Source organism: Chionomys nivalis, chromosome 14 (assembly GCF_950005125.1).
Source record: "Chionomys nivalis chromosome 14, mChiNiv1.1, whole genome shotgun sequence".
Taxonomy (NCBI): domain Eukaryota; kingdom Metazoa; phylum Chordata; class Mammalia; order Rodentia; family Cricetidae; genus Chionomys; species Chionomys nivalis.
Window position 1 is genome coordinate 49,482,175 of NC_080099.1, and position 24,689 is coordinate 49,506,863.

At 45.5% G+C, this 24,689-nt stretch overlaps 1 protein-coding gene across 1 annotated transcript; it reads left to right on the forward strand.

The window, feature by feature from the left end:
• The first annotated feature begins 20,512 nt into the window (after window positions 1-20,512).
• Tex51 (testis expressed 51) lies at window positions 20,513-24,689 on the forward strand. Its single transcript, XM_057788444.1, has 7 exons — window positions 20,513-20,711; window positions 20,801-20,875; window positions 21,954-22,043; window positions 22,279-22,296; window positions 22,377-22,460; window positions 24,300-24,375; window positions 24,461-24,689. The coding sequence occupies exons 1-7, from the start codon at window positions 20,513-20,515 to the stop codon at window positions 24,687-24,689; spliced, it is 771 nt and encodes a 256-aa protein (XP_057644427.1).

A 24,689-nucleotide genomic window follows, 5' to 3' on the forward strand; every position in this document is an offset into this window, starting at 1 on the left:
ATTTCCCCAGCCTAACATTTCTTTGCACAAAGATGTTGATCCTGCTTAAGTTCCTATCCTGACTTCCTTCAATAATGGACTACAATGTGGAAGTGGGAGCCAAATAAGCCTTTCCTCCCCAACTTGCTTTTGGTCATGGTGTTTTGTCACAACTGAAACTCTAATAAAGACACAAGAGAAGGTCATTCTACCTGAACTTCCAATCCCACGTAAACCCTAAATGCTACAACATGGGTTTCCTTCCCCGGAGTACTAGCTGCCTGTTCCATTGCTGCAGCAGGATGCCAGGCAAAGACAGCTCTTGGAAGGCAGAGTTACTGCTCACAACTGGAGAGTATGGTTCATCCTGATGGCGAAGTCACAGCAGCAGCAGCAGCAGCAGCAGCAGCAGCAGCAGCAGCAGCAGCAGCAGCAGCAGCCAGCAGCCAGTCAGGAAGCAGAGAGAGAGGAGTATTCATGCCTGAGTTGGTTTCTCCTTATTTGATGTGGAACCCCAGTCCATAGAATGGTGACTTTCCATTCAGGGTGTTTCTTCTAGCTTTGATGAACTGAATCTAGATAATCTCTCACTGACATGCAGAGCTTCTTTCCATGGGAATTTTACATTCCATCGAGTTGACAATCCAAACTGTTCCACCACAGAAGGGTGGATTGCGGCGTAGAGACAGATGAATACAACAGAGCAAAGACTGCAGGAAGTTAAGATCAAAAACACTGATGACAACTTATGCTGGAGAGGATGTGGGTAAAGGGAGTGCTCCTGCATTGCTGGTGGGAATGCAAGCTGGTACAGTCAGTGTGGCGATTTCTCAGAAAATTAGGAAACAACGTTCCTCAAGACCCAATAATACTTTTGAGTATATATGCAAAGGATGCTCAATTGTGCCACAGGACATGTGTTCAACTATGTTTATAACAGCTTTGTTAGTCATACCCAGAACCTGGAAACAACCTGAATGTCCCTCAACCAAATAATGGATAAGGAAAATGCAGTACATTTACACAATGGAGTTCTACACAGCAGAGAAATTTAATGACATCTTGAAATTTGCAGGCAAATAGATGGAGCTAGAAAACATCATATTGAGTGAGGTAACCTAGACCCAGAAAGACAATTATCATATGTACTCACTCATAAGTGGTTTTTAAGCATAAAGCAAAGAAAAATCAGCCTATAAACCACAATCCCAGAGAACCTAGACAACAATGAGGACCCTAAGAGAGACATACATGGATCTAATCTACATGGGAAGTAGCAAAAGACAAGATTTCCTGAGTATATTGGGAGCATGGGGACCATGGGAAAGGATTGAAGGGAAGGGGAGAAGCAGGGAGGGGAGCAGAGAAAAATGTATAGCTCAATAAAATCAATTTAAAAAATAAAATTGATTTTGTTGAAAGTACAAGCACTTGAATCCCCAAAACCCATAGGAAAGAAGTCAGGCATGGTGGAGTGTACTGGGAACCTGTCTCTTTGGAGTGCATTGTGAACCTGTCTCCATGGAGTACACTGGTAACGCAGTCCCTGTGGAGTGCACTGGGAACCCATCTCCATGGAGTGCACGGGGAACCCATCCCCATGGAGGGCACTGGGAACCTATCCGTGCAAAAGGCACAGGTCTTATTTTAAAGGGAATAAGATAATTTATTTTGGAGCCATTTTGCGTAACCATGCCCTGGGAACATAGATTTAGGTTGCCCTGAATTCCATTTTCAAACATGGAAGCAGTTTCATGGGGTCTTTATAGTGCTACAGAGCAAAGAAAGCCATAAAACAAGAAAAGTTGGTTTGGTTTGTGGGGTGGTATGTGTGTGTTTGTTACTTTACTATGAGCTCAAGATATTGTCTGATTACTTTCTCAGCCTTTGGATTGATGGAAGGAGGTCTGCTAAGTTAATAGATTCCAAAGGGTTTCTATTTATCGGTTGCAAGATATTAGTTCTACTCCAGAGGTGGGCAAGGCATGGCTGTCCTGGAGGACCAGAACTAACCTAAGACATGGCAATTAGACTCTGGACCTGCAGTTGCACAGTTCCTAGGATACTGTAGCTCTGATCAATCAGTCTCTGCAGACGCAGCCTCTTTCCTGGTTTCTTATTCACAAACTCAATGGGAAGACAGAGACAAGCGGGTCTGGGAACTTGCTGGCTGGCCAGCCTCGCCTGCTTGGGCAGGTTAAGGTAGGCAAGAGACCCTGTCTTTAAAAAGACAAGCTGGATGGTGACAGGAATGACAGCTGAGTCTGCCCTCTGACCTCTGCATGCACGTGTGTGTCCACGCACAAAATAAAATTAAGTTCAAAAATAAAAGTCACTCCCCATGGAGCCTGGCAAAGACACTTCTTGCTGAGCTCTGCTCACACAGCAGTTGTAGGACAGTTTATTTCGGTCCTTCTCCCAAACCCAGAGATGTCGATGGCACGTTCATGTCTGCGGCTGGTGCCTTCTCTAACCCTGACCCAAGTGCAAGAGGATAAATTTCAGATAGGACTAGGTTGTGTGGTCAAACATCTGCACCAACCAAATGCACAGCTTTGGTCAAAGGCTGGCCCTTCTCTCGGCACTATTTTTTTTTTTTTGATAATTACCCAGGGACCCTGAGATTTAAAGGGGGAGAGAGAAGGATACAAAGCTATGCTGGAAGCCACAATAAGACACCAAGGAAGCCTGAGCACATGGCAGGGGCTGGAAGTCTAGTCTGATCGGTGTATGTCCATAACTCTAGTAGCTTAGATTTAATCTTGCCAATAATAGCCAGGGTTTCAAAAGAGAAGCAATAACCAGATCTCCCTAAGCAATTTTCAGGGTCTTCAGATAAAATAGGAAAGCCTCTAATCGAGAACAGGCAAGTAGACGGCTTTCCAAGCTGACTGGAATGGTCACTGGGAGGCCAGCTGAGGAAAGAGGGATGAGATGAGCAAGGCAGGAGGCACAAAGGGACCCAGAGAGAACAGAGGAGGAGAAACAGGAAGGGGAGAAGCAGGGCAATGGTTAGGAAGTCATCGGTGGGGTCAGCGGCGACAAAGGTTAGCACTGAGGAAATGCAGCGCCGCTTACTTCTCTCAAGGAGTCATACAGGCGGGCATGAAGCTGGGCATCTGCAGGAGGTTGGAAAGGAAGGTTTGTGTGCACGTTCCCAGGTGGTAGCCGGCTCACAATCACATGCCTCAGTGAGGTCTGGACCACACACTATCCAGACTCCAAGGAGGCAGAAGGAGTCATGGCTGATGCTTTGGAAAGTGAGCCTTTACACTTTGGAAATGGGAGTCCAGGGTCTGTCACTGGGGCCAGAACACAGAACCAGGAGACTGAGAGAGTGGTTTTGTGGTAGCTTCCCTGGAGTGGGTCAAGACAGTTGCCCTACAAGGTTTCTTTGGAGACGAGCCCCGCTAAGTGTCAATCCTTAGACCTGTTAAAAGACAAAATCACAGTTGAGCATTGGTGGCGCACGTCTTTAATCCCAGCACTCGGGAGGTAGAGGCAGGCGGATCTCTGAGTTTGAGGTCAGCCTAGTCTACAAAGAGAGTTACAGAGCAGCCAGAGCTGTTACATGGAGAAACACTGTCTCAAAAACAAAAAAAATCACAATAAATCTAATGTTGCAGATTTTAAAAATATCACTTGTATTCAGTGTGCGTGTGTGTTTGCGCGCATGCCCATGTCACCTCTTGGATATCTGAAGATTCGGTGGAGTTGCAGTAAGGGACTATTGTGGACTACTTGCTGGGAGGTGCTGGGAACTGAACCTGAGTCTTCTGCATGAGCAGCAAGGGCTTTTAACCTCTCAGCCATCTCTCTAGCACCTGATTTTGCAGGATGACTGGCTTTACTTGTGATTCTAGAACCACCTGGTAGCAATTGCCACCAAAACAACACCGCCCCCACTACTTCCACACGTTAAATTTATAGTCAGAGAAAAGGGATGGAAGGAGAGAGAGTTTGATTGGTTACAGATGTTTTATTTAAGCATGAGCTCAATAGTTCGCCGCTTGCTATTGGCTGAGGCATCCTATTTGCTGTGCCTCTGTTTGCACACCAGTTGGCAGTTCATTATGTGCAAAAAAAAAATCATTTAGGTCAAACTTAGTACAAGGGTGGGAAGCGGCAGGACTTTCTCTTTTACATCAATAGGCACACACCCTTCAATCTGGTTGTCTCCCCTGGGGCAGTGTCAGCCTTGGCAGTGTGAAGAGAGGGAAACCCTCTTCCTTAAGGAGCCCCCAGCAAGCATGGAGACAGGGCCAAGAGGACAAATGAAATCAGCATAGCAGATAAAAGACACAGGAAAGAGCAGGGTCCCCTAGTAAAGGGGAAGTAGAAGGGTATGACCCAAATACACCGTATACATGCATGAAGAAATGAACAAATGCGTTTAAAAAAAGAAGATGAAGGTTGCCTAAGACCAAGACTGGGGACTTCTCAGTCAAGTCTATATCCCACCTGGATTCAGCAGCACCCTTGGTAGGTTCCATCCTTGGCTTTCCCAGACACCAAGTGGTTTGCTGCTTCGAATTCTCGAATCTGGTCACACTGTTAGGACAGTTGGCTCTAGACAAAGTGATTTCTGGGAGGAGAGCACCTTGACACCTTCTCAACCAGTTGGTGCAGTAGAGAAGGCAAGATGCCATACACTGTGTCCTCATACCCACACACCCTCACGTGCACGCCTCCAGTGGCGGCAGGCACTCCCTCAGCTCTCCAAGCTGCAGTCCTCAGCCTCAGGTATTCCAAGAAGGGCCAGGCCGGTAGGCAGGGAAACTCAAGACAGTCGATCTGACCCTGAATCGGTGCCCATCTCCAACTGCCCGTACAGAAACTCTGTAGGCGCGGCTGGGAAGCTTCAGAAAGTTCAGAAGCGTGCCCTTTTCCTATTTGGCAGCCCTGGACCTGCCTCTAGGGTCCTTTAGAGCCTGCCAGATGTGGGGACAACATTGTTCCCACGGTGGGAAGAGAGGAGCAGGGAGTATGTACTCCCAGCACAGAGTCCTCCCATCTGATCAGCCGGTATCCTCCAGCTAGGGTCTACAGAAAGGCTTGATATTGCTCAAGCTTCCCTCTTTTTTTTCCCCTTTACAGGCCTGACTGCCCTCCTCTCTGGGTATCCCGAAGGCGTTCTCCAATGTTACAAACGCCCCCATAGCCGTTTCTCAGACCCTTACTCTCCCGTGACCCTGGGCCAGCCACTTCCATGGTCCTGGCCTCAGTTTTCAAACCTGGGCAGCTAGAAACTGAAGAACTGTTAGCTTGTTGAACATTGCAGGGCAGATTCAGGACATGCTTGTCTAGATGAACGAGCGACGCGCGCCCTCTAATGTCAGATCCCCGCCTTTACACTGTCTTCTTACCAGGCCAGAGAAGAAAAAGAGGGAGGAAACAGCTCTCTCTGGAAATTCACTTTTGAGAGCTGATAATCAGAATCAATAGGAAAAGAAAAATGGTGGAGGGGTGATATGTAAGGATACTGAGCTCGTTAACACATGTATGAACCCGCACTGAGATGAACGCAAGTGCAGAGTGAGAAGGGGACAAAGAGGGTCGACAGCCTTGAGGGCAGCTCTTTTCAACTGCGTCACGTGGAATAAACCAATCAGTTTGCAGACCACCATGGTGTGATTCTGGGAACCAAGCACCCCAATGCCTTCCAGTGTCTAATGCCTAGGCACTTTTATTTTGTTGTATTTACCCATTTGTTTGTGTATGTGTGCTGTATTTGTATGTGTTCATGTGTGTGTGTGTGTGTGTGTGCTTACACATGCATGAAAATGTGTGTTTGTGTGTGTACATTGGCATTTGACAGTCAAAAGTTGCTATTGATGCACTTAATCTTATTTTTCGATACATCCAACCTTATTTTTTGAGACAAGATTTCTCCCTGAAACAAGCTTGCCAATTTGGCTAGGCCAGTTGACCAGAGCCATCTAAGGGTCTACCTACTGCCCATTTTTCCCAGCATGGGGATAACATACACACTACTGCACCCAGCTTTTTGCCTGGATGCTGGCGATCTGAGCTCAGGTCCTTATATTTGCTCAGCCAGCCCTTGGCAGCCCAGCCATCTGCCCAGTCCTGTTTTTCAATTAGCATACAGAGTGTGTCAGGGCTGAGAATGCAAGTGTTTGTGTTCAGGACCCCAGGGCAGCACCAAGCCTTTCTCAGGGTGAGCTTTTAAATCACTCTGAGAAATCCTGAATTGACATACTTCAGTTAGCAAAAACAGTTAGCCAAATGCAGAACCACAGAAGCCAAAAAACAAGGCTATTTCATTTAGAGACTTTTTCAGAACCGTGGACTTTGATGGGTGAGGTCTTTGTTTTTGTTTTGACACAGGGTACTGTCTACAAATGGAAGACAGTGTAATGGCCTGGAGTCGTTGTGCTAAGGGCTGGGGGCTGTTACACTTGATGGAGAATCACATGGAAATTAACCCAACTCTACTGTTGAACCCTAGGGCAAGATACTATAGCCTTAGCTTCTGTTAAACTGCTTGCTTGCACAAACATCATCCCACAACTGCTGAGTGAGATACCAGGATGTGGGTTTTGCCATTGAAAGTCCCTTTATCTAAGTCAGTTGTTCTCAACCTTCCTAACACTGCAACCCTTTAATACAGTGACCCCAACCATAACATTATTTTTGTTGCTACTTCATAACTAATTTTTCTATGAATCATGATGTAAGTATCTGATATGTAGGATATCTGATATTTGATCACTGTGGAAGGGTCATTCAACACCCATCAAAAACTTGATTCCCCTCTGCATGCCATGAATATTTTTTATTACCATTGGTTATTAAAGAAGCCGTTTCAATTATTGGCTTAGTAAAGCCAGGCAGGAAATCTGAACAAAGATAGAGAAAGTAGGCAGAGTAAGGGAGACACCATGTAGCTGCCGAAAGAGAAAGACTACTGGTAGGCCACAACCTCATGATGATTCACAGATTAATAGAAATGCGTTAATTTAAGATGTAAGAGTTAATTAGAAATATGCATAAGCTATTGGCCAAACAATGTTATAATTAATATAGTTTCTGTGTGATTATTTCAAGTCTGGGTAACTAGGAAATGAACATGCAGTCTCTTACTACAGAGGGTAGTTTCAGCCAATTGAAATAAAGACTTTCAATTGGCTGTGAACTGTTCCTAAGTGATCGTCTTTGGTCGGCTCCCCATAACAAAGGTAACAGGTTCCCTCAGAGTCTGCACGTAGCTGTGGTTGATCTTCCTTCTGTCTCCACTGCCTCCCCATCCCCACCCCATTCTTTCCTTCTATTTCCATGCCACAAGTGCCCTATTACCCTCCCATATCCCTCACTTAAAGCCTTTCCGCATCTCCCTGGGTCCCTTTTTTGTTCCCTAGCCAAAATAAATGCACATTGGTAATAACTACAAGCTAGGACAAGCATATGTGGGGGAATAGGCAGCATTTGTCTTTCTGGGTCTAGACTGCATCACAATCAAACATTATTACATCATTGAGGCCATTAGGGAAATTGTCTTTCTGCCCAAGAAAATGAAGTCTTTGGCCCTGGTAAAGACCCAGCTGGACTGTCATTGACCTGGTGAAGGATCAGGAAGGCAGATTTGTAGTGGCATTTCAGTGATATTTTAATAAATAAAGCTTGCCTGAAGATCAGAAAAGTAAAACAGCCACACTGGTGAGCCCTATAGACCAGGTAGCAATGACACACACCTTTAATCCTCGTAACCACACTAGCTTACCATAGAAACCAGGCAGTAGCAGTGTATACCCTTAATCCCAGAACTAGAGAGGATTATAAAATGGGAGGAGGCAGCTCTCAGTCTCAGTCTGAGGTTTCCTGGAAGCAGGATCACCATTTTCGGACTGAGGTCGAGGTAAGAGCCAATGGCTGGTCTTTTTGTTTTTCTGGCCTTCAGATTGAACCCCAATTCTGTTTCTGAGTTTTTATTAATCATGCTTCACAGATTCGTGTTAAAGCAAGCATAAGAGATAGGAAGAATAGCTACCCTGTATTGAAACACTGTGGTTTTGCTCCCCAGACTCCCTGGCCTCTAGCACAGGCCCTAGGAGTTGCCTTGCTGTTTTGGGGGGATACACCAGCTTTTGAGTCCTGACTCAGAAAGGTTTAACTTTCTTTTTCCTTCTGGCTTTTGCTTCCAGATACTGGCTGGAGACTGTTTTTCTGGTATTTGGGGGTTTCTCTCCTTATTCTCTGAAGCCCCCATCCCTGGATTTTGGCTTCTAGTCTGTTCTGTGACTGAACTCCATTCAGGTTTAACTCAAATGCATTACTTTTTTCCTTCCTTTCTCTAGGAATCCTAGACTCCCTGTCTAGGCACCTGAAAGATTTAGTTTGCCCGGCCTGGGTTTTCTTTTAGATTGTATGAGATTGTTCTTGGGTACCTGTTTATATCTGTTCTTAAATTCTTTTCTTAATGAGACTAAAGAACCCTAAGAGGGGTCTCTAATTTCTGTATTATGTGACAACCCCACCAGGACTCCCCAAAATTTTCAATAATTATTTATCCAGTTCCATCCACTTTCCTGCAAATTTTATAACTTTGTTTTTCTTCACAGCTAAATAAAATGACAGTGTGTGTGTGTGTGTGTGTGTGTGTGTGTACCACATAGCCCTTAGTCATTCATCTGTCAATATCTTGACTGATCCCATTGCCTTGCCATTTCAAACAAGGATTCATGGGAAGAAGCTGTGTCAGCAAAGCCCAGTTGACAGCTTAAGTGTGTGGGAGTTTAGAATGCTGCTGGTCCAGAGTCTAAATACAATTTTTCTTGAGCTATCTTTAACCTCCTAAATTCCTCATCCACTTCTGTGTCAGACTTAAGATTACGCGACTAATAGGTAAAAACTTTTTTGAATGGGTTAACCTAACAAAACCATAGTGTCTACCAACCAAAGGGCTGACAGTCATCATATAGTATCCTGCTTCTACAGGGAGATTTTCTGTTTTCTTGATACATACTCTGGATTTTAATGGGCATCTACCTTGAGTTCTGAAAAGGCTGATTCTGTAATTACACATTTATTAAAGGCAATGGCTATAAATGGGCATAGTGATACAAATTGGAAGTGATAATGTCCCTACTTATGTTTCAAGTAAAATGAAACAATATTTTGTGCATTATAACATAAAATGCCTTACAGGAATACCGTATAATCCTACAGGACAAGCAATTGTTGAACGATTTAATTGCACTCTAAAAGAGGTGCTTATAAAACAGAAGGGAGATATGAGGAGAAGGGAGATTCCTGGGGGCAGATTACATAATGCTTTACTAACTTTACATTTTTAATGCTAATGAAGCAGGAACAATAGCTGGTGAAAGGCATTAGTCAGCCCGTGTACTACAAAGACAACTGGACATCAAAATGGAAATTAGGGAAGGTGTTACAATGGGGCCCAGGATAGGCTTATGTCTCTGCAAGAGACAAACAGTTGTGGATAACACTGAAATTGAGAAAATTCGACATGAGCAAGAGAAGGCTCTTGGATGCTTTGGCTGCTGACCTGCGTGACATGACTCTGGAAAGAGGAGGCACAGAAAGCTTGTGAAGTGGATGGCTGATCCTCCTACCTGGGGACAGTTTAAGACCTTGTGTGACAAAAGAAACGTGATAAAGGGCCGGGGAAACCTTTGAATGCTACAACTGTGTTCATTGCTATGCTGTTTGTGGTCACTGTACAGGTGACAGGGACTAATCATACTTACTAGGCTTATTTTTCTAATCCTCCAATTCACAGAGGGGTAACTTGGGGAGGTATGGATATTCCTGCTGTGGTCAATGACTTCCTCTTTGCTACCTGGTCCCTATGACCACAGAGGAGCTGCTAAACCTAAGAAGGAGGGTAAGAAAATTATAAATTATTCTGTGGGAGTGTAAGGAATTCCTATTTTTATGGGTAATGGAACTCACTGTCTAAACATAATTTTTCAAATTTGGCTATCTACAGTTAGTCATAATGGCCCAGTATTTTTATAATAAATTTTATTGCCTCATGCATCTGCTTTTAGAAGACAGAAGATCATGCTACTAGTTCCATAAATCTGTTATTTTGAGAGACTTGGGTTACCAGTGAAGAATCTGACTGGGCACACTGGCAACAATACAAAAGTGAAAGATCTCGAGTGCTTATTAATATCTCCCATGAAGATGTCATTGATTGGAGCCCTTATAGCTTCCCTAGAGAAAAATATTACCACTCAGAATTAAGATGGCAACAGTATAGTTTGAATGGAACTGTGGTCATTAGCTCTACTGTTGATGAACCTATCCAATGGCATGGAGTTGGAGGGTCAGGTCCTATGTTGTAGTTTGGCAATTCGGTTCAGACTAATTCTTGAAAACTGGCAAATACTACATGCTCCTAAAGTGTGGAAAGGAAAGTTAAACATTAATGATAGTAAGTACACTTTGTTCTTTAGATTGAATCAAAGTCACCCTTTATATCTTATTGGAAGGGCCTTTATGAAGGCACGCTAATAACTATCATGTCACTTGTGAACAGGTATTTTCATACATGTATTAGTGCTAGTATGTTACTGATTGTCACTTTTGAAAGTTTATATACTTTTAGAGCTAGGCCAACAGTCTGGATGCCACTGAAGCTGTCAAGACCATGACAGGACTCACCTGTGATGATTCTAGCCCAGGAACTCACTGCGAGAGTATTAAGAACAGCTCGTTGGATGGCTGGACTGATTGTGGCTGTGGTTATGGGAATTGTTGCACTGACTGCTAGTGCTGCAATAGTTGGACTGGCCCTTCATAAGGGAACTCTGTTGATTTTGTCAGAGATTGGCATCAGCATGCTGTAGACCTTCAAGCTCAGCAGACTAAAAGATAGTGAGATTGTTAATGAAACAGCTGACTTGAGACAAGCTGTGATACTTTCGGGAGATCAGCTAGAGACTTTGAAAGAACCATTAAACTAAAATGTGATTGAAATATCACCTCTTTTAAGGTTTAATGAAAGCAAATATAATTGGGAAAAGTTAAAATGCATTTGTTGAGTCACCCTGGTTCTTCTCAATGACTTACAATTTACAAAAAGAAATTAAAGAAACCTTTTCTAATAAGTTGCTTAATACATCTGGGATGGATAGTATGGAAAAGTCTTGCAGATACAATAGCCTCATTTAATCCTATGCATTATTTCAATAGATATCTTATCCTATTGATTGTCATACTTGTTTTGCTATAATGACTTTACTGACTTTAATGTGTATTCAGGCTTATCTACATAAGACTATGAGACATGATAGGGAAAAGGCTGTCGTTGCTGTGTGCCAGCATAATCATCAATGTACTTCACATAGCTTAAACAAAAGGGGGAAATCTAGCTAAGTCACTGTATCAAGGGTAAACATTAGAACAGCATAGTTGTTTCTACTACCTAAGGTAAACATCAGAATGACATTTGTTTTCTAGAAGCGCTTTGACCTTGAGGAAATCCTGGTGGAAATCTGATTGCTTTCTGTGATTTATAGTTGACACTCTGAAGTCGCCTCACGGCCTTCCATGGCTTTAGTCACAAGATGGTCCTGACATACCTGGAGCTCCTGAATTGCTGGGTACTGCAAATGGTACATGGTAAGGACTAATGTGCCATGGGCGTGATACTTTCCTTCAGAAAAACATTAGCTTAGATGAGGAATTTTGGTGTGAAGAACTTATTTACCCAAAACATGACTTTGTGTAGCCGTCCATTTTCTGGTGTCTTCTTCAGTATCTTTCTTCAAAGACTTAATGTTCTTGTAAAATAGGTCTTTCACGTCATTGGTTAGTGGTACCCCAAAATATTTTATGTTATTTGTGGCTATTGTGAAATGTGATATTTCTCTGATTTCCCTCTCTTTATCCTTTGTGTACAAGAGGACTACTGATATTTTTGAGTTGATCTTTTATCCTGCCACATCACTGAAGGTATTTATGAGCTGTAGGAGTTCTGTGGTAGAGGTTTTGGGGTCACTTATGTATACTATCATATCATCAGCAAATAGCAAAAGTGTGACTTCTTTTCAGGGATCTTGAATCCCTTTGATCTCCTTTGGAAATCAGTGTGGTGATTTCTCAGAAAATTGGGACTCAGTCTACCTCAAGACCCAGAAATACTACTCTTGGGAATATATCCAACGGATACACACTCATATCACAATGACAGTTGCCCAGCTATGTTCATAACAGCATTATTCATAATAGCCAGAATGTGGACACAACCTAGATGCCACTCAACCAAAGAATGGATAAAGAGAATGTGGTCCATTTACACAATGCTAAAGAACAATGACATCTTGAAATTTGCAGGCAAATGGATGGATCTAGAAAAACCATACTGAGTAAGGTAACCCAGGCCCAGAATGACAAACACAGTATGTACTTACTCATAAGTGGATATTAGACATAAAGCAAAGGACAACCAGCCTACAGCCTACAATCCCAGAGAAGACAGGAAACAAGGAGGACCCCAAGACAGACAGACATGGATCCCCCTGAGAAGCAGAAGTAGACAAGATCTCCTGAGTAAAATGGGAGCATGGAGAGAGGGAGGAGGGTGGAAGGGGAGTGGGGAGGGAAGAACATGAGGGATTGAGGGAAAGACAAATAGGAAGAGCAAGGAAAGAGATATCTTGATAGAGGGAGTCATTATGGGGTTAGCCAGAAACCTGGCACTAAGGACATTCCCAGGAATCCACAAGGATGACCCCAGCTAAGAATCTAAGCAATAGGTTAGATTCCCTTTCTCTGTAAGCAGATTGGTAACTATCTTAATTTTAGAACCTTCATCCAGTGACTGATGGAAGCAGATGCAGAGATCCACAGCTAAGCAGTGGGAGTCCAGTCATAGAGAGAGGGGAGCAACAATATGAGCAAAGGGGTCAAGACCATGATGGGGACACCCACAGAAGCAGCTGACCCAAGCTAGTAGGAGTTCTCTAACTCTGGACTGACAGCTGAGGAACCTGCATAGGGCTGAACCCTCTGGATGTGGGTGACAGTTGTGTGGCTTGGGGAGTTTGCAGGGCCACTGGCCTTGGAACCAGTATTTATCCCTGGTGCATGAACTGGCTCTTTGGAGCCCGTTCCCTAAGGAGAGATACCTTGCTCAGCCTAGATACAGGGAGGAGGGACTTGCTCCTGCCTCAACTGATGTGACAGATTGTTGACTCCCCATGGGAGGCCTCACCCTCTCTGAAAAATAGATGGGGAGTAGGGTGGGAGAAAGGTGGGGGGAGTGGGAGGAGGGGGGAGAGGGGGAACTGAGATTGGTATATAAAATTTAAAAAAATTATTTTTTTAAAAAAATTTAAAATAGAAGGAACAAAAATATTTCAACATTGAGCCAGGCAGTGGTGGCACATACTTTTAATCCCAGCACTCGGGAGGCAGAGGCAGGTGAGTTCAAGGCCAGCCTGGTCTACAGAGTGAGTTCCAAGACAGGCTCTGAAGCTACACAGAAACCCCCTGTCTTGAAAAGAACAACAAAAAAGTTTCCAATGTTGGGGGTTGGAGAGATGGTTCAGTGGTTAAGAGCACCAGCTGCTCTTCCAGAGGACCCGCGTTCAATTCCCAGCACCCACATGGCAGCTCACAACTGTCTATAGATCCAGTTCCAGGGGATCTGACACCCTTATACAGACGTTCACACAGGCAAAACACCATTGCACATGAAATAAAAGTAAATCATTTAGATAGATAGATAGATAGATAGATAGATAGATAGATAGATAGATAGATAGATAGATATGTTCAACATTTTAAAGAAAGAAATAGACAGGGGTAATTTCTAGATGAAGAGATGAAGGCCCAGCATTCCTTAAGTCTCAGCCATTTTTGTTTCTGCTTCCGTGAACTCTTAGTTCTGTATCCTATTTTTAAAATGTGTTATTTGTTTTCCTGATGTCCAGTTTTGCTAGTTCTTTATATTTTTTATATATTAATCCTCTGTCGGGTATGTAATCTTTTCCCACTTGTAGCCTGCTGCTTTGCCCAGATGAAAGCATCCTTGACCACACAGAAGCTTTTCAGTTTCATGGCATCGCACTTACTAATGGTTGTTCTTAGCCTGTGCTATTGGTGTCCCGTCCACAACTGGACAATGTGCAAAGGGTGACAGAGGGAAACACCCAGTCCTAAATAAGATGCTTTCATCAGAAGCATCAAGGCTGAGGGAGCTATTCGAGAGAGAAGGGTTTCTAGAGGTGGCGGGCGACTCCGCGTAGACAGAATCCTACAGACACCACAGAACGGATGTGCCCCTGAGTTCCCAGGCAGCCTGCACAGGGTAAAGCCAGAGGGTGCAAGTGGATGTGGGTTCCCACATGTAACCAAGAAGCTCTCTGTAATAGATACCCATTGATGAAAGTAAAATCGGTGTTCTCCAGTGGAATCTCACTGGATATTTTAACCACACTTCAGGGCAGGTCCCATGCCCAGAAGAAGCTGGCCAACACAAATTCAATGGTAATTTTGTAGACCTTTTGTTTCATTTTGCTTTGTTTGGGTATTTTGTTTTCAACTTATTGGTCTTTGTTTTTATTTCTACTTTTGTGTTTTTGTGCATTTATTTTTTCCTGTTGTTTATTTTGAGAGAGAGAGAGAAAGAGAGAGGAGAAAGAGGAGGGGGGGAGAGGGAGAGAGAGAGGAGAGAGAGAGAGAGAGAGAGAGAGAGAGAGAGAGAGAGAGAGAGAGAGAGAGGAGAGAGAGAGAATATAAAGAAGTTGGGTGTGCAAGACGGTAAGGAGGATCCGGGAGGATCTGGAGGATGTGGGAAACATGATTGAAATGTTATTTGAAATTTTTTTCAATGAAAATCGACCTTGAATCTGGAGATTGAGTTCAACCCATGGCAACCAATCATACCTGCTTCAATCAACCATACTCTCTACAGTCAGTCATCCCTGCTTCAGTCAGTCATACCAACAGAACAAAGCCTCTGGGAAGCCTGAATACCAAGGTTCCAGTGAGCTTTCTGGATGGTGGTCTCCATTAACACACCAGAGAAATGCACCCTCAGGACATGGGATTACGTTTGGGACCCTGGACGCTTTGTTCCTTCCAGTGTCTCTTCACTCTGCTGGCCCTGATGCCTGCCCTTTTCCACGGAACCAGAGTGACAGGATGCTTTCTGGAGTTCTGCGAGCTATTCCAGTGAATCAGATCTGAGGGCGGAACCAGAACTACGCATTCTTTAGTGACTGGTGGGAAGAGAAATCGGCTTGGGACACTGCAGCACTTGGAGCTGGTGTCTTCAGTGGGGGAGTCTTTTGTTTTTGTTAGCACGCAGTCCTTGTACAGTCGGCTCTGTTAAGGCATTGACACGCATGTGTATTGAACATGTTCACTCCTCTGTTGGGCTCTCCTGCCCCCACCTCTAGATGAGGGATTCTTGCTCAGGATTTCTCTGAGTCTATGGAAACTGTGTGTCTAGAGTCATAACTACATTGCAGCTATGCCTGCAACAAGCTTAGTTTCATGCTAAAAGGCAGTGGAAGGCATAATTTCCTAACACAATGATGGAGAAGCTGCGGACATTGCTAACATTCAAGGTTTGTATTTTGACCCCTGTCCACCTCCCGCGATACAAACACTGTAAAAATCCTCTTGAAGTTTTATGGGATACCTTAGCAACCCAGGGCCCCCACTTACACTTAAGTTATACACACAATCCTTTCCAAACAAAGCAATCAGTTCACTCTGTCCTAATATCTTTCTTGCAACTCCCCCTCTGTGCTCAAACACGTTCTGAAACAAAATCTGGAACTAGAGGCAATGAGCTGAGCCAGCCTGCACTGACTTTCAGATACGCATGCAGTAAAATAAGTTGTGTCCCCAGAATGAACTTTCAGATACGATCCCTTCTTTAACCTCCTACGCCTACGCATGATTGGGCATGCATATGATTAAAATCAAATGCGTTATGGGGAAAGTCATACATAATGAATGTATAACCAAAGCCTGTGAATGAGTTGATCAGAGTAAAAGACCCTGTTGCTCCTGGCAACCACTCCTCCTCCAGGAGCCATAGAGGAACTAAAGTTTATTTTCACTGCCGCTAATAAAAAGCTAATTGATGACATTTTTATTTATTTATTTATTTATTAAAGATTTCTGCCTCCTCCCCACCACCGCCTCCCATTTCCCTCCCCCTCCCCCGATCAAGTCCCCCTCCCTCGTCAGCCCTAAGAGCAATCAGGGTTCCCTGCCCTGTGGGAAGTCCAAGGATCACCCACCTCCATCCAGGTCTAGTAAGGTGAGCATCTAAACTGCCTAGGCTCCCACAAAGCCAGTACATGCAGTAGGATGGGTTTTTGATGACATTTTGTAAAGGGAAACACGTTAAGTGACCCGGGGCTTTTGCACAAACCTCCCTGAGGGCCTGCCCCTCCCTTGCTGCATAAAGTCTCCACACCTTCCTTTTACTCAGAAAACCCCTTGCTAATTTGCATTATTTTTTCCAAAAAATTTGAATTCTTTGAACAAGGCAACAAGAATCTGAAAGCACTTGATCCAGACAGGACCATCAGCAAACACTCAGGTGTGAAGTCGCATTGCATGATGGGTTTTACATGGAATGAAGATCTATGCTGTAACAAAGATGAGGGATTCTAAAGATATGGCTAAGATTTAAAAATAGTGTAACTTTGAGTTAACCAAAGCAGACTGTCTTAGGCAGGCCTTTTTAAAGAAACATCTCCCTTCATGAAGGGATGAGTTTTAAGTTTAAATTCTGGTTAATGGGAACCTGCTGCCGCCAATCAGACCAAATCAATAAATCCAGGTTTATCCCAAGCACAACATTCTTGAGGGGCCCCAGGGGAAGTTGAGGAGACCATGTGTTTGTTCTCTGGGAGGCAATTTAAATCCCTGTGGGAGTGGTCTTGAGCATCTCTGGGGAAGGGGAGTCTTGGGGGTGGAGCCTCCACCCGAACATTCCAGACTCTTTGGATATATGGCTGCCTGGGGCTGGGGTGAAGCCTTCACCCAAGCAATGAGTTCAAGGCCTCTAAAAGGCTGTGTGGGGAGCCATGGGCAGGGAACTGAAATCATCTCTAGATGCTGAGAGCATCCCACCCGCTCTCCAGTTCAACAGCCACAGCGCCTTCAACCACTGCCACAGTTGGGTAAGGGTCCCACCAGGGCCCACTGTTAAAGCCTTAGTCCTTCATCGGGATGCTGTTTTGGAAGGCACTTGGTACCTTTGGGAAATGGGGCCTAGTAGGAGAAAGTTGAGCTACCATGAATTTCCACTGAAGAGGATGATGGACTCCAGTCTCTTTCTCCTTTCGCTTTCTCTTTTTCTTCCTGGCCACCATGAAGTAAAGAGTTTGCTTCTCTATCATGACACATACGCCACCATGATGCTGCTGCCATGCACAAAGACCCAAAGTCATGAGTCTAATCATGGAAGCCTTGCTAATGGAGTCAAAAGATGATTATCTGACGGCATCTTGGGTCTTCCAGAGGGTTTGGTAAATTTAGTATAGTGAGTTCCTTTTGGCCAAGAGCCCAGATCAGCCAGTTCTAAACTTTTAGACGCTAGGAGATAATAATAAATAAATGTTGCAAACCACTAAGTTCTAGCAACTGCTGCTTGATGTGGTCCCTCTGCAACCTGGGTTCAGGTCCTGAGATGGAGAAAGAGTGTCAGCAGAAGAAATGAATTGTATGACCACCAGATGAGTCTCACACAAGCGGCTGACCCGGAAAAACTCCAACCATCTTTATTTATACACCAAACATACAAGAATGTTTTCCCATACTAACAAACATGTTTTTCCCATCCTCCAATGTTAGCCTCTGGCAAAAACAAGTATGTCAAATACGTTTTTTCCCAACTTTTACATCAAACTTTTACATTATTTTGCTGGCTTGTCCAAATCGAGCCAGGTTCATCCTGTCTTTACAAAACTAAAAGGTGATTGACATAGGCAAACATTTTCAAGAACAACAGTCTCATTCAAAACATATTTGCAGAAATAGGGGTGATCTGCCTCTGATCCTGTCAGCACTGAGTCAGCACAGCTCCCGGGTCTGGAGTGACAGCCGGCATCCACAGGCAAGGAGCCTGAGAGGCTTCAGCTCCCAAAGAATTTTAGGGGAAAATACTGAGAAAAAAATGGGATTTTCAGGAATGATCACATCTGTTTGATGTATGATTCACAAAATGACACTAAAACCACCAAGAGACTCCTCAATATTACCAGAGAAGAGAACATGCAGGCCGGGTGGTCCCAGCAGTCATCTGTGCTGTCCTGACGCCCACTGGTCTTTGCCAAGTGAGACTGTCCCCCTGGGCTTCACCTCATCTGGAGACCCGCTGGACAAGCACTCTTATATTGGTCCAAAACCAGGCTGCATGGCTCCCAACAGTTGCTCAACAACTGAAGACTCATACCTGAGGGAATCTGTACTTGAAGGGAGTTACCGTGGAAGCAGAGCTCCAAGCATGTCTGTGAGGGCCTTTCTACATCTGGGTCATGGATGTGGGAAGACCCACCCTGAATGTAGGCAGCACCAGTCAATGAACTGGGGTCCTGGATTGATTTAAAAAGAGAGTCCAGCACCCACATTCTGCTTCCTGGATGTAGATGCCGTGTCAAAGCTGCCTCAAGCTCTGGGCGCCAGGCCATCCCCACCGTGAGAGACTGTATCCTCTCCAACTGCGAGCCAACATCACTCCTTCCTTCCTTAAGTTGCTTTTGTTAAGCATTTTGTTTCCACAATGAGGCAATCAACTGACACAGAGGGCAAGTAGAAGGGTCGCAAAGGCCAACATGAAAGATGACGCAGTTGTCAATCTGATTTGCTTCAGCAGAGAACTCTTAGGAGACAACACTCAGAATGAGAGGCATGACATCAGAATTGGAGAGTTTCGGTTTTGAGTGCGCCTCTCAGATTTCATGTTGGAAACACCATCCTCATATCCACGTTAACACACAAATCATCAGAGAAGCCTCCCTGCCAAACACCAGTGACCCGTTCTGAGGCCAGAGGCTAATTTAAGGCTCACGTGGTGTGTGCAGGGATGGATCTCAGTTTGGAAACCACCCACTGAGGTCCACGTTCTTGTGTCCTGGGGCCAAGGACTACACCAGGAACACGTGATAAAACAGAATTCGAGGTGATTGATTAAGAAAGGACAGCACTCGTGAGGTTGAGTGGCTCAAAACTGGGTTATGGCACTAATAACCTTCTAGGTCACTTAGGTATTGCCCTCTCGTTTCCGTAGCATGGGTTTTTCTCAAGCGTGTTACATGTAGCTCAGTGAGGAAGGGTTTCTGGTATGTTTGAGGCTACAGGCTGATCAGGCGATGCTTGCCTGCAGCCCCCTTTCTTACAGCTGCTGTAGAGCAGATGGCAAGGATCACTACGGAGAGCCCTCCCATGAGTATATAAACACACTCTTCAGTGTCCAGACCCCAGGATGATAGGAGCCATCTTCACTTGCTCAAGGAAGTTGCCGGATCAGGGTTGCCAGAAAACCAGTGCAAGAGGTAGGAGACATGGGAGACCACACAATGCTTCCGGTGTAGTGCCTATACCTCACCGACATGCAGCCCTCCTCTTTACCCCCCCTTGCATTCCCATAGTCTTCATTTCTATCCCAGGATTTCCTCCCCTTGTGCTGTGAAACCTTCCCCCTTCCTCTGAGACACTTTACTCCTGGGCCTGAGACTGGCCATGCTGCTGTTTGTCTGCCTGTCTGCATGGCAATGCCATTAATAACTCTTTGAATAAAGTTTTTCCCCAAATTGACAATACGTCTCAGTGTTCCTTCCCCCAACTCAGCTCAGACTTTTCACTGCCAAGTGGTTTCATTAATATGTTGATGCTTTTATTTATTTAAGAAAACAAACAACATTTTTTTTTCATTTTACATACCAATCTCAGTTCCCACTTCTTCCCCTCCTCCCCTTTCCTCCATAACCCCCCATACCCAACCCCCTATCCCTCCTCAGAGAGGGTAAGGCACATTGCTTTGGGGGAAGGTCCAAAGTCCTCCCTACTATATCTATGCTGGGAAAGAATGGGTTCCAAACAGCCAGTACAAGCAGTAGGGATAAATCTGGTGCCATACAGTCTGCCCCAGCCATACAACTGTCACCCACATTCAGAGGGACTAGTTTGGACCTATGCTGGTTCCTTCCTGTCTGGCTGGAGTTGGTGAGCTCCCATTAGCTCAGGTAAACTGGCTCAGTGGATGTAGCTATCATGGTCTTGACCTTTTTGCTCATATTCTCATTCCTCCCACTCTTCAACTGGACTTCGGGAGCTCAGCCCAGTGCTCTAATGCGGGTCTCCACCTCTGTTTCCATCAACCGCTGTCATATGTTGACGCTGACGTAACATCACTTCTCCAGTCTCTGCTCTCCCTCCCTGATGACTCATGCCTCTGCCTGAGTCTATGTCTGCTGACCCGTCGAGTCCATGGAATTTGCCTTTGTTCTGCTGTTCCCAGGGCAACTGTGTTCCATGTGGGACTGTGAATACATGGGGTAGACTCCAGAAGATGTTGCCTGTCTTGCTGATCTGCCTCCTACCAGTGGCCGACGGGAAGAACTGCCTCCAGTGCTGGCCAGAGCTGCCGGCCCTGCTGGACTATGACCTGCAGGTGCTGTGGGGAAGCCCAGGGCCGCCCACGGAGCTCTCACAGAGCCTACACTCCTTTTTCCTGGAGGAGAACGCCTTACTCATGCCCTGGTATCTTGGTGAGGCACAGCTTGGCAGGGATGGGAGCACCCTCTCCCCTGACCTGATCCTGTCCCCAATGTCCCGCTGTCTCATATCCCATTCTCAGCTCGAGACCATTTGGAAGAGGAAACAGCTATATTCTTCACCCACATAGACAACGCCATTAAGAAGCTGAGGGATGGTGAGGAGAACAATGCCCAGGACCCCAGGGATTGAAGTGGATTACAAGGACCTAAACAGCGTTCCCTGGAGGATACTTTGGTAGTGGGCAGGGAAGAGTCCTTGAAGAGCACACTGTGTCACTGTGCATTCTATGGTGATACAGTCCTATAATTCTAGTACTTATGAAGTGAAGGCAAGAGGACCACAAATTCAAGAACATCCTCAGCTACACTGTGATCAGTCTGGGATACTTGAGACCAAGTCTGGGGGTCAGGGGAGACTGGGAAGATGGTTCAGTAGATAAATCGCTAACCGCACAACGTGAGGGCTGGAGTTCAGATCCCCAGAGCCCAGCCTGGTAAAGCTGGGCATGATAGCACGTGTCTGTAATCCAGTGCTCTTAAAGGGAGATAGGAAGTGGAGACAAAAGATTCCCCAGAAGCTCCTGGGTCAGCTAGCTGCGTATACACAGCAGCAAACAGTGAGAAGCCCTGCCTCAGGAAATAAGATGGAAGTGGGGACTGTCATTCAAGGCTTCCTCTGGCATCCCTATGGATGCTGTGACATGCACTCGGAGGAACACACAGACAGATATACACTTGTATATGTATGCCTCTGTCCATCCATCCGTCCATCCATCCATCCATCCATCCATCATCTATCTATCCATGTATCCACTTAACCATTTTTCCATCTAGTAATCTCTATCTCTATCCCCCCTTCACACATGCACATTTTAAAAACAAAGCTAGAGAGAAGGCTCAATCATTAAAAGATCTGCCTTTTAGGCATGAAGACCTGAGTTCAATTCCCAGAACCCACATTTAAAAAAATGTATAGGGGTTGTGCCTATCACCCCAGTGCTGAGGAAGCAGAGTCACAGGCATCCCTGGGGCTCACTTGACAGCCAGAATAAAATCCCAGGCCAGTAAGAGACCCTGTCTCAAAACTAAGGTGGGTGATTCCTGAGGAATAACACCCAGGGTTGACTGCCAGGTTCCACACTCATGTATGTGCGCAGCCGTACATGTGTGTACACATGTACACAAAAGACGTATTTTCTATCAGTGACTTTTATTCCCTTCTGATATACCCAGATAAGTCAGCACTCCTGGAAGAGCTTCGTGTTCAGAAGGGTCTTCTGGCTGAGAGGCTGAAGGACAGGTCCATGGAGCTGAAGCAGAGGGGTAGGAGGCAGGGTTGTCTCTATCCGCTCCCCAACCCATCACCCTTTGACCTTGAACTGTAGAACCCAATGGGCAGTCCCCTCCTAAGGTCTCCCCAGGAGCTCTGCCCTACTCGCAGGTTAGGTTCTTTCCATGAGTCCCCTAGTCCCATGCCCTGCTCCCACTCCCCACTGCTCCCAGCTCTGTCTGCCTCTCTAGTGCCTCAGTTTCTCCACCTTCTCAATTTCCTGGGCAGCCTGCAATGATTCCTGTGGTGAGTACGCCCAGAGCTGAGTTGGAGGAAGGGATGAGAGTCCCTGCCATGTCTGAGGCTCTTGTCCATCACTCTCACAGACATGCGTACCCCAACGGAAGTCACAATATGTGCGGACTGCCGGACACACTTCCTGTTCTGCAACGACCCCACCTTCTGCAAAGGTCAGTGGCCTCTGCCCCACCCACGGGATTCACTCCACTCTTCCTCCCTTTCCCAGACCCTCCACCCTGCATTTCCCATCTCTCTTCATCATTCTTTTGTTTTCAGTTCAGTGGCTGGTTTCTTCTTGGTTTTATTGAGCTATATAATTTTCTCCACTCCTCTCCCTTCCTCTCCCTCCCCTTCTACCCTCTCCCATGATCCCCAACCTCCCAATTTACTCAGGAGAGCTGTCTTTTTCTCTTTCCTATTTAGATCTATGTATGTCTCTCTTAGGGTCCTCTTTGTTGTCTAGGTTCTCTGGGATTGTGAATTGTAGGCTGGGTTGTTTTTTTGTTTTTTTTGTTTTTTGTTTTTTTGCTTTATCTCTAAAAGCCACTTATGAGTGAGTACATATTAGATTTGTCTTTCTGAGTCTGGGTTACCTCATTCTAGCTCCATCCATTTGCCTGCAAATTTCAAGATGTCATTATTTTTTCTGCTGTGTAGTACTCCGATGTGTAAATGTACCACATTTTCTTTATCCATCCCATCATTCTTTTCTATCCTAACTAGAATGATCCTGAATTTCTTTTCCTGTTCGGTAAAAGACAAGAGAATCTTTGAGGTTTTTTTAATGCTCCTTGACCTGGTTCTAGAGCCTGAGAGCCACTGCTTCTGGGTCCCCAGATTCACCACACCTGCAACAGTCCCAACCCATCTCTATGTCAGTGCCCTTCTTAGCAACTTTTCTCACTCGGACCCCACAGCCCTAAGCCAGGAGCCTCCTTCTACCTCACCCCTGCACCTCAGCTAAATCTGGTAGAATGACTCTTCAGTACGCTGTTACTTTTCACTTCAGCTTCCACCAGAACGCCCCCGTGTGTGTGTGTGTGTGTGTGTGTAGACGTGTGTGTGCAAGTGTGTGTAGATATGTGTGTGTGAGTGTAGAGATATGTGTGTGCGTGAGTGTAGAGATGTGTGTGTGTGCGTGTGTGTAGAGATGTGTGTATAGATGTGTGAGCGTGTGTGTGCATGTGTGTATGTAGATATGTGTGTGTGTGAGTGTAGAGAGATTGTGTGTGTGAGCGTGTGTGTGCATGTGTGTACGTAGATATGTGTGTGTAGAGAGGTGCGTGTAGAGATTGTGTGTGTGTGTATATAGAGATGTGTGTGTGTCACATTGTGAGTACGGCAATCAGAGGTCAGAGGTCAGCCTCCAGCATCTGTCCCTGCTTTCCATCTTCTTAGAAACACGGGCTCTCCAATGCTCACCCAGGCCTAATGCCCACCCCCACCAGCTTTGGGGATCCTCTTCCCATCCATCTTCCCCCACAGGAATGAAGAGATTACACACATGCAGATTATTGCATCTAACTTTTACCTGGATGTTGGGCACCCCAGCTCCATTAGGCTTGGGTGGTGAGAGTTTTGCCTGGGAACTGCCTCCCTAACTCCCCATCTTCTTTTTTGAGACATAGTCTCTCATTGGCCTAAAATTTACCAAATACACTAGGCCAGCTGGCCAGTGAGATTCAGGAGTCTGCCTGATGCCCGCCTCCCAGGCTTTGGGATTACAGGTGCAAGCCACGGGAAATGGAACACTCGGATCCTCACGCTTGCAAGATAAACATTGCACTGACTTCACCTCAAGCTCCCATGCTCTTCCTCGGGCCTCTCTCAAGGCTCTCAGTTGCAGCCACCTTTCCCTTGCTGCTTCCTGCTCCTCCAGCCCTGGCAGCCCCAGGACAGAAAACATTTTGTTGAAGGACAAACCTGCCCAAGACACACACCCTCGCTTTTATAACCTCAAGTGCCTCACCCCAGCCTCCAAACACTTGGTTTCTCCTCTCCTTCCCCAGTTAAAGCTGTCAGGACCTACAAGTGGATTGTGATTCTTACCTGCATCCTGATGCTCCTGGCTGTGATTGGCATCTGGTAAGTGGCTCTCTCAGCTTTAGGGCCCCCTAAGGACACACACCCACTCTTTGACTGACCCGTCTCCTGCTTTTTTCTTGCCCAGTGGTCACTTTTTCTGGCTCCAAAGGAAGAAGAAGGCTGTGGAGGTACTAGGGAATACACTCCTATTTGGGGCTCATAAGGTCTTGAGGCTCAGCTCTTGCCTGCTGGGTCTGGTGTGTGCGGAGGTATTTGACACTGGGGCCCAGGACACAGATAAGCAAGTTCCTCGGGCCTCTTGTTCCCACCAGAGCCCCTGCAGAGCCACCTCCCCTCTCTGCCCTGCAGACTGA

Excerpts from the sequence above, each read along its gene's own strand:
- Tex51 (XM_057788444.1), top strand. The coding sequence starts at position 20,513 with ATGTTGCCTGTCTTGCTGATCTGCCTCCTACCAGTGGCCGACGGGAAG. Across the intron at positions 20,712-20,800 it reads ACTCATGCCCTGGTATCTTG|CTCGAGACCATTTGGAAGAG; the intron begins GTGAGGCACAGC and ends TCCCATTCTCAG. Across the intron at positions 24,376-24,460 it reads CTGGCTGTGATTGGCATCTG|TGGTCACTTTTTCTGGCTCC; the intron begins GTAAGTGGCTCT and ends TTTCTTGCCCAG.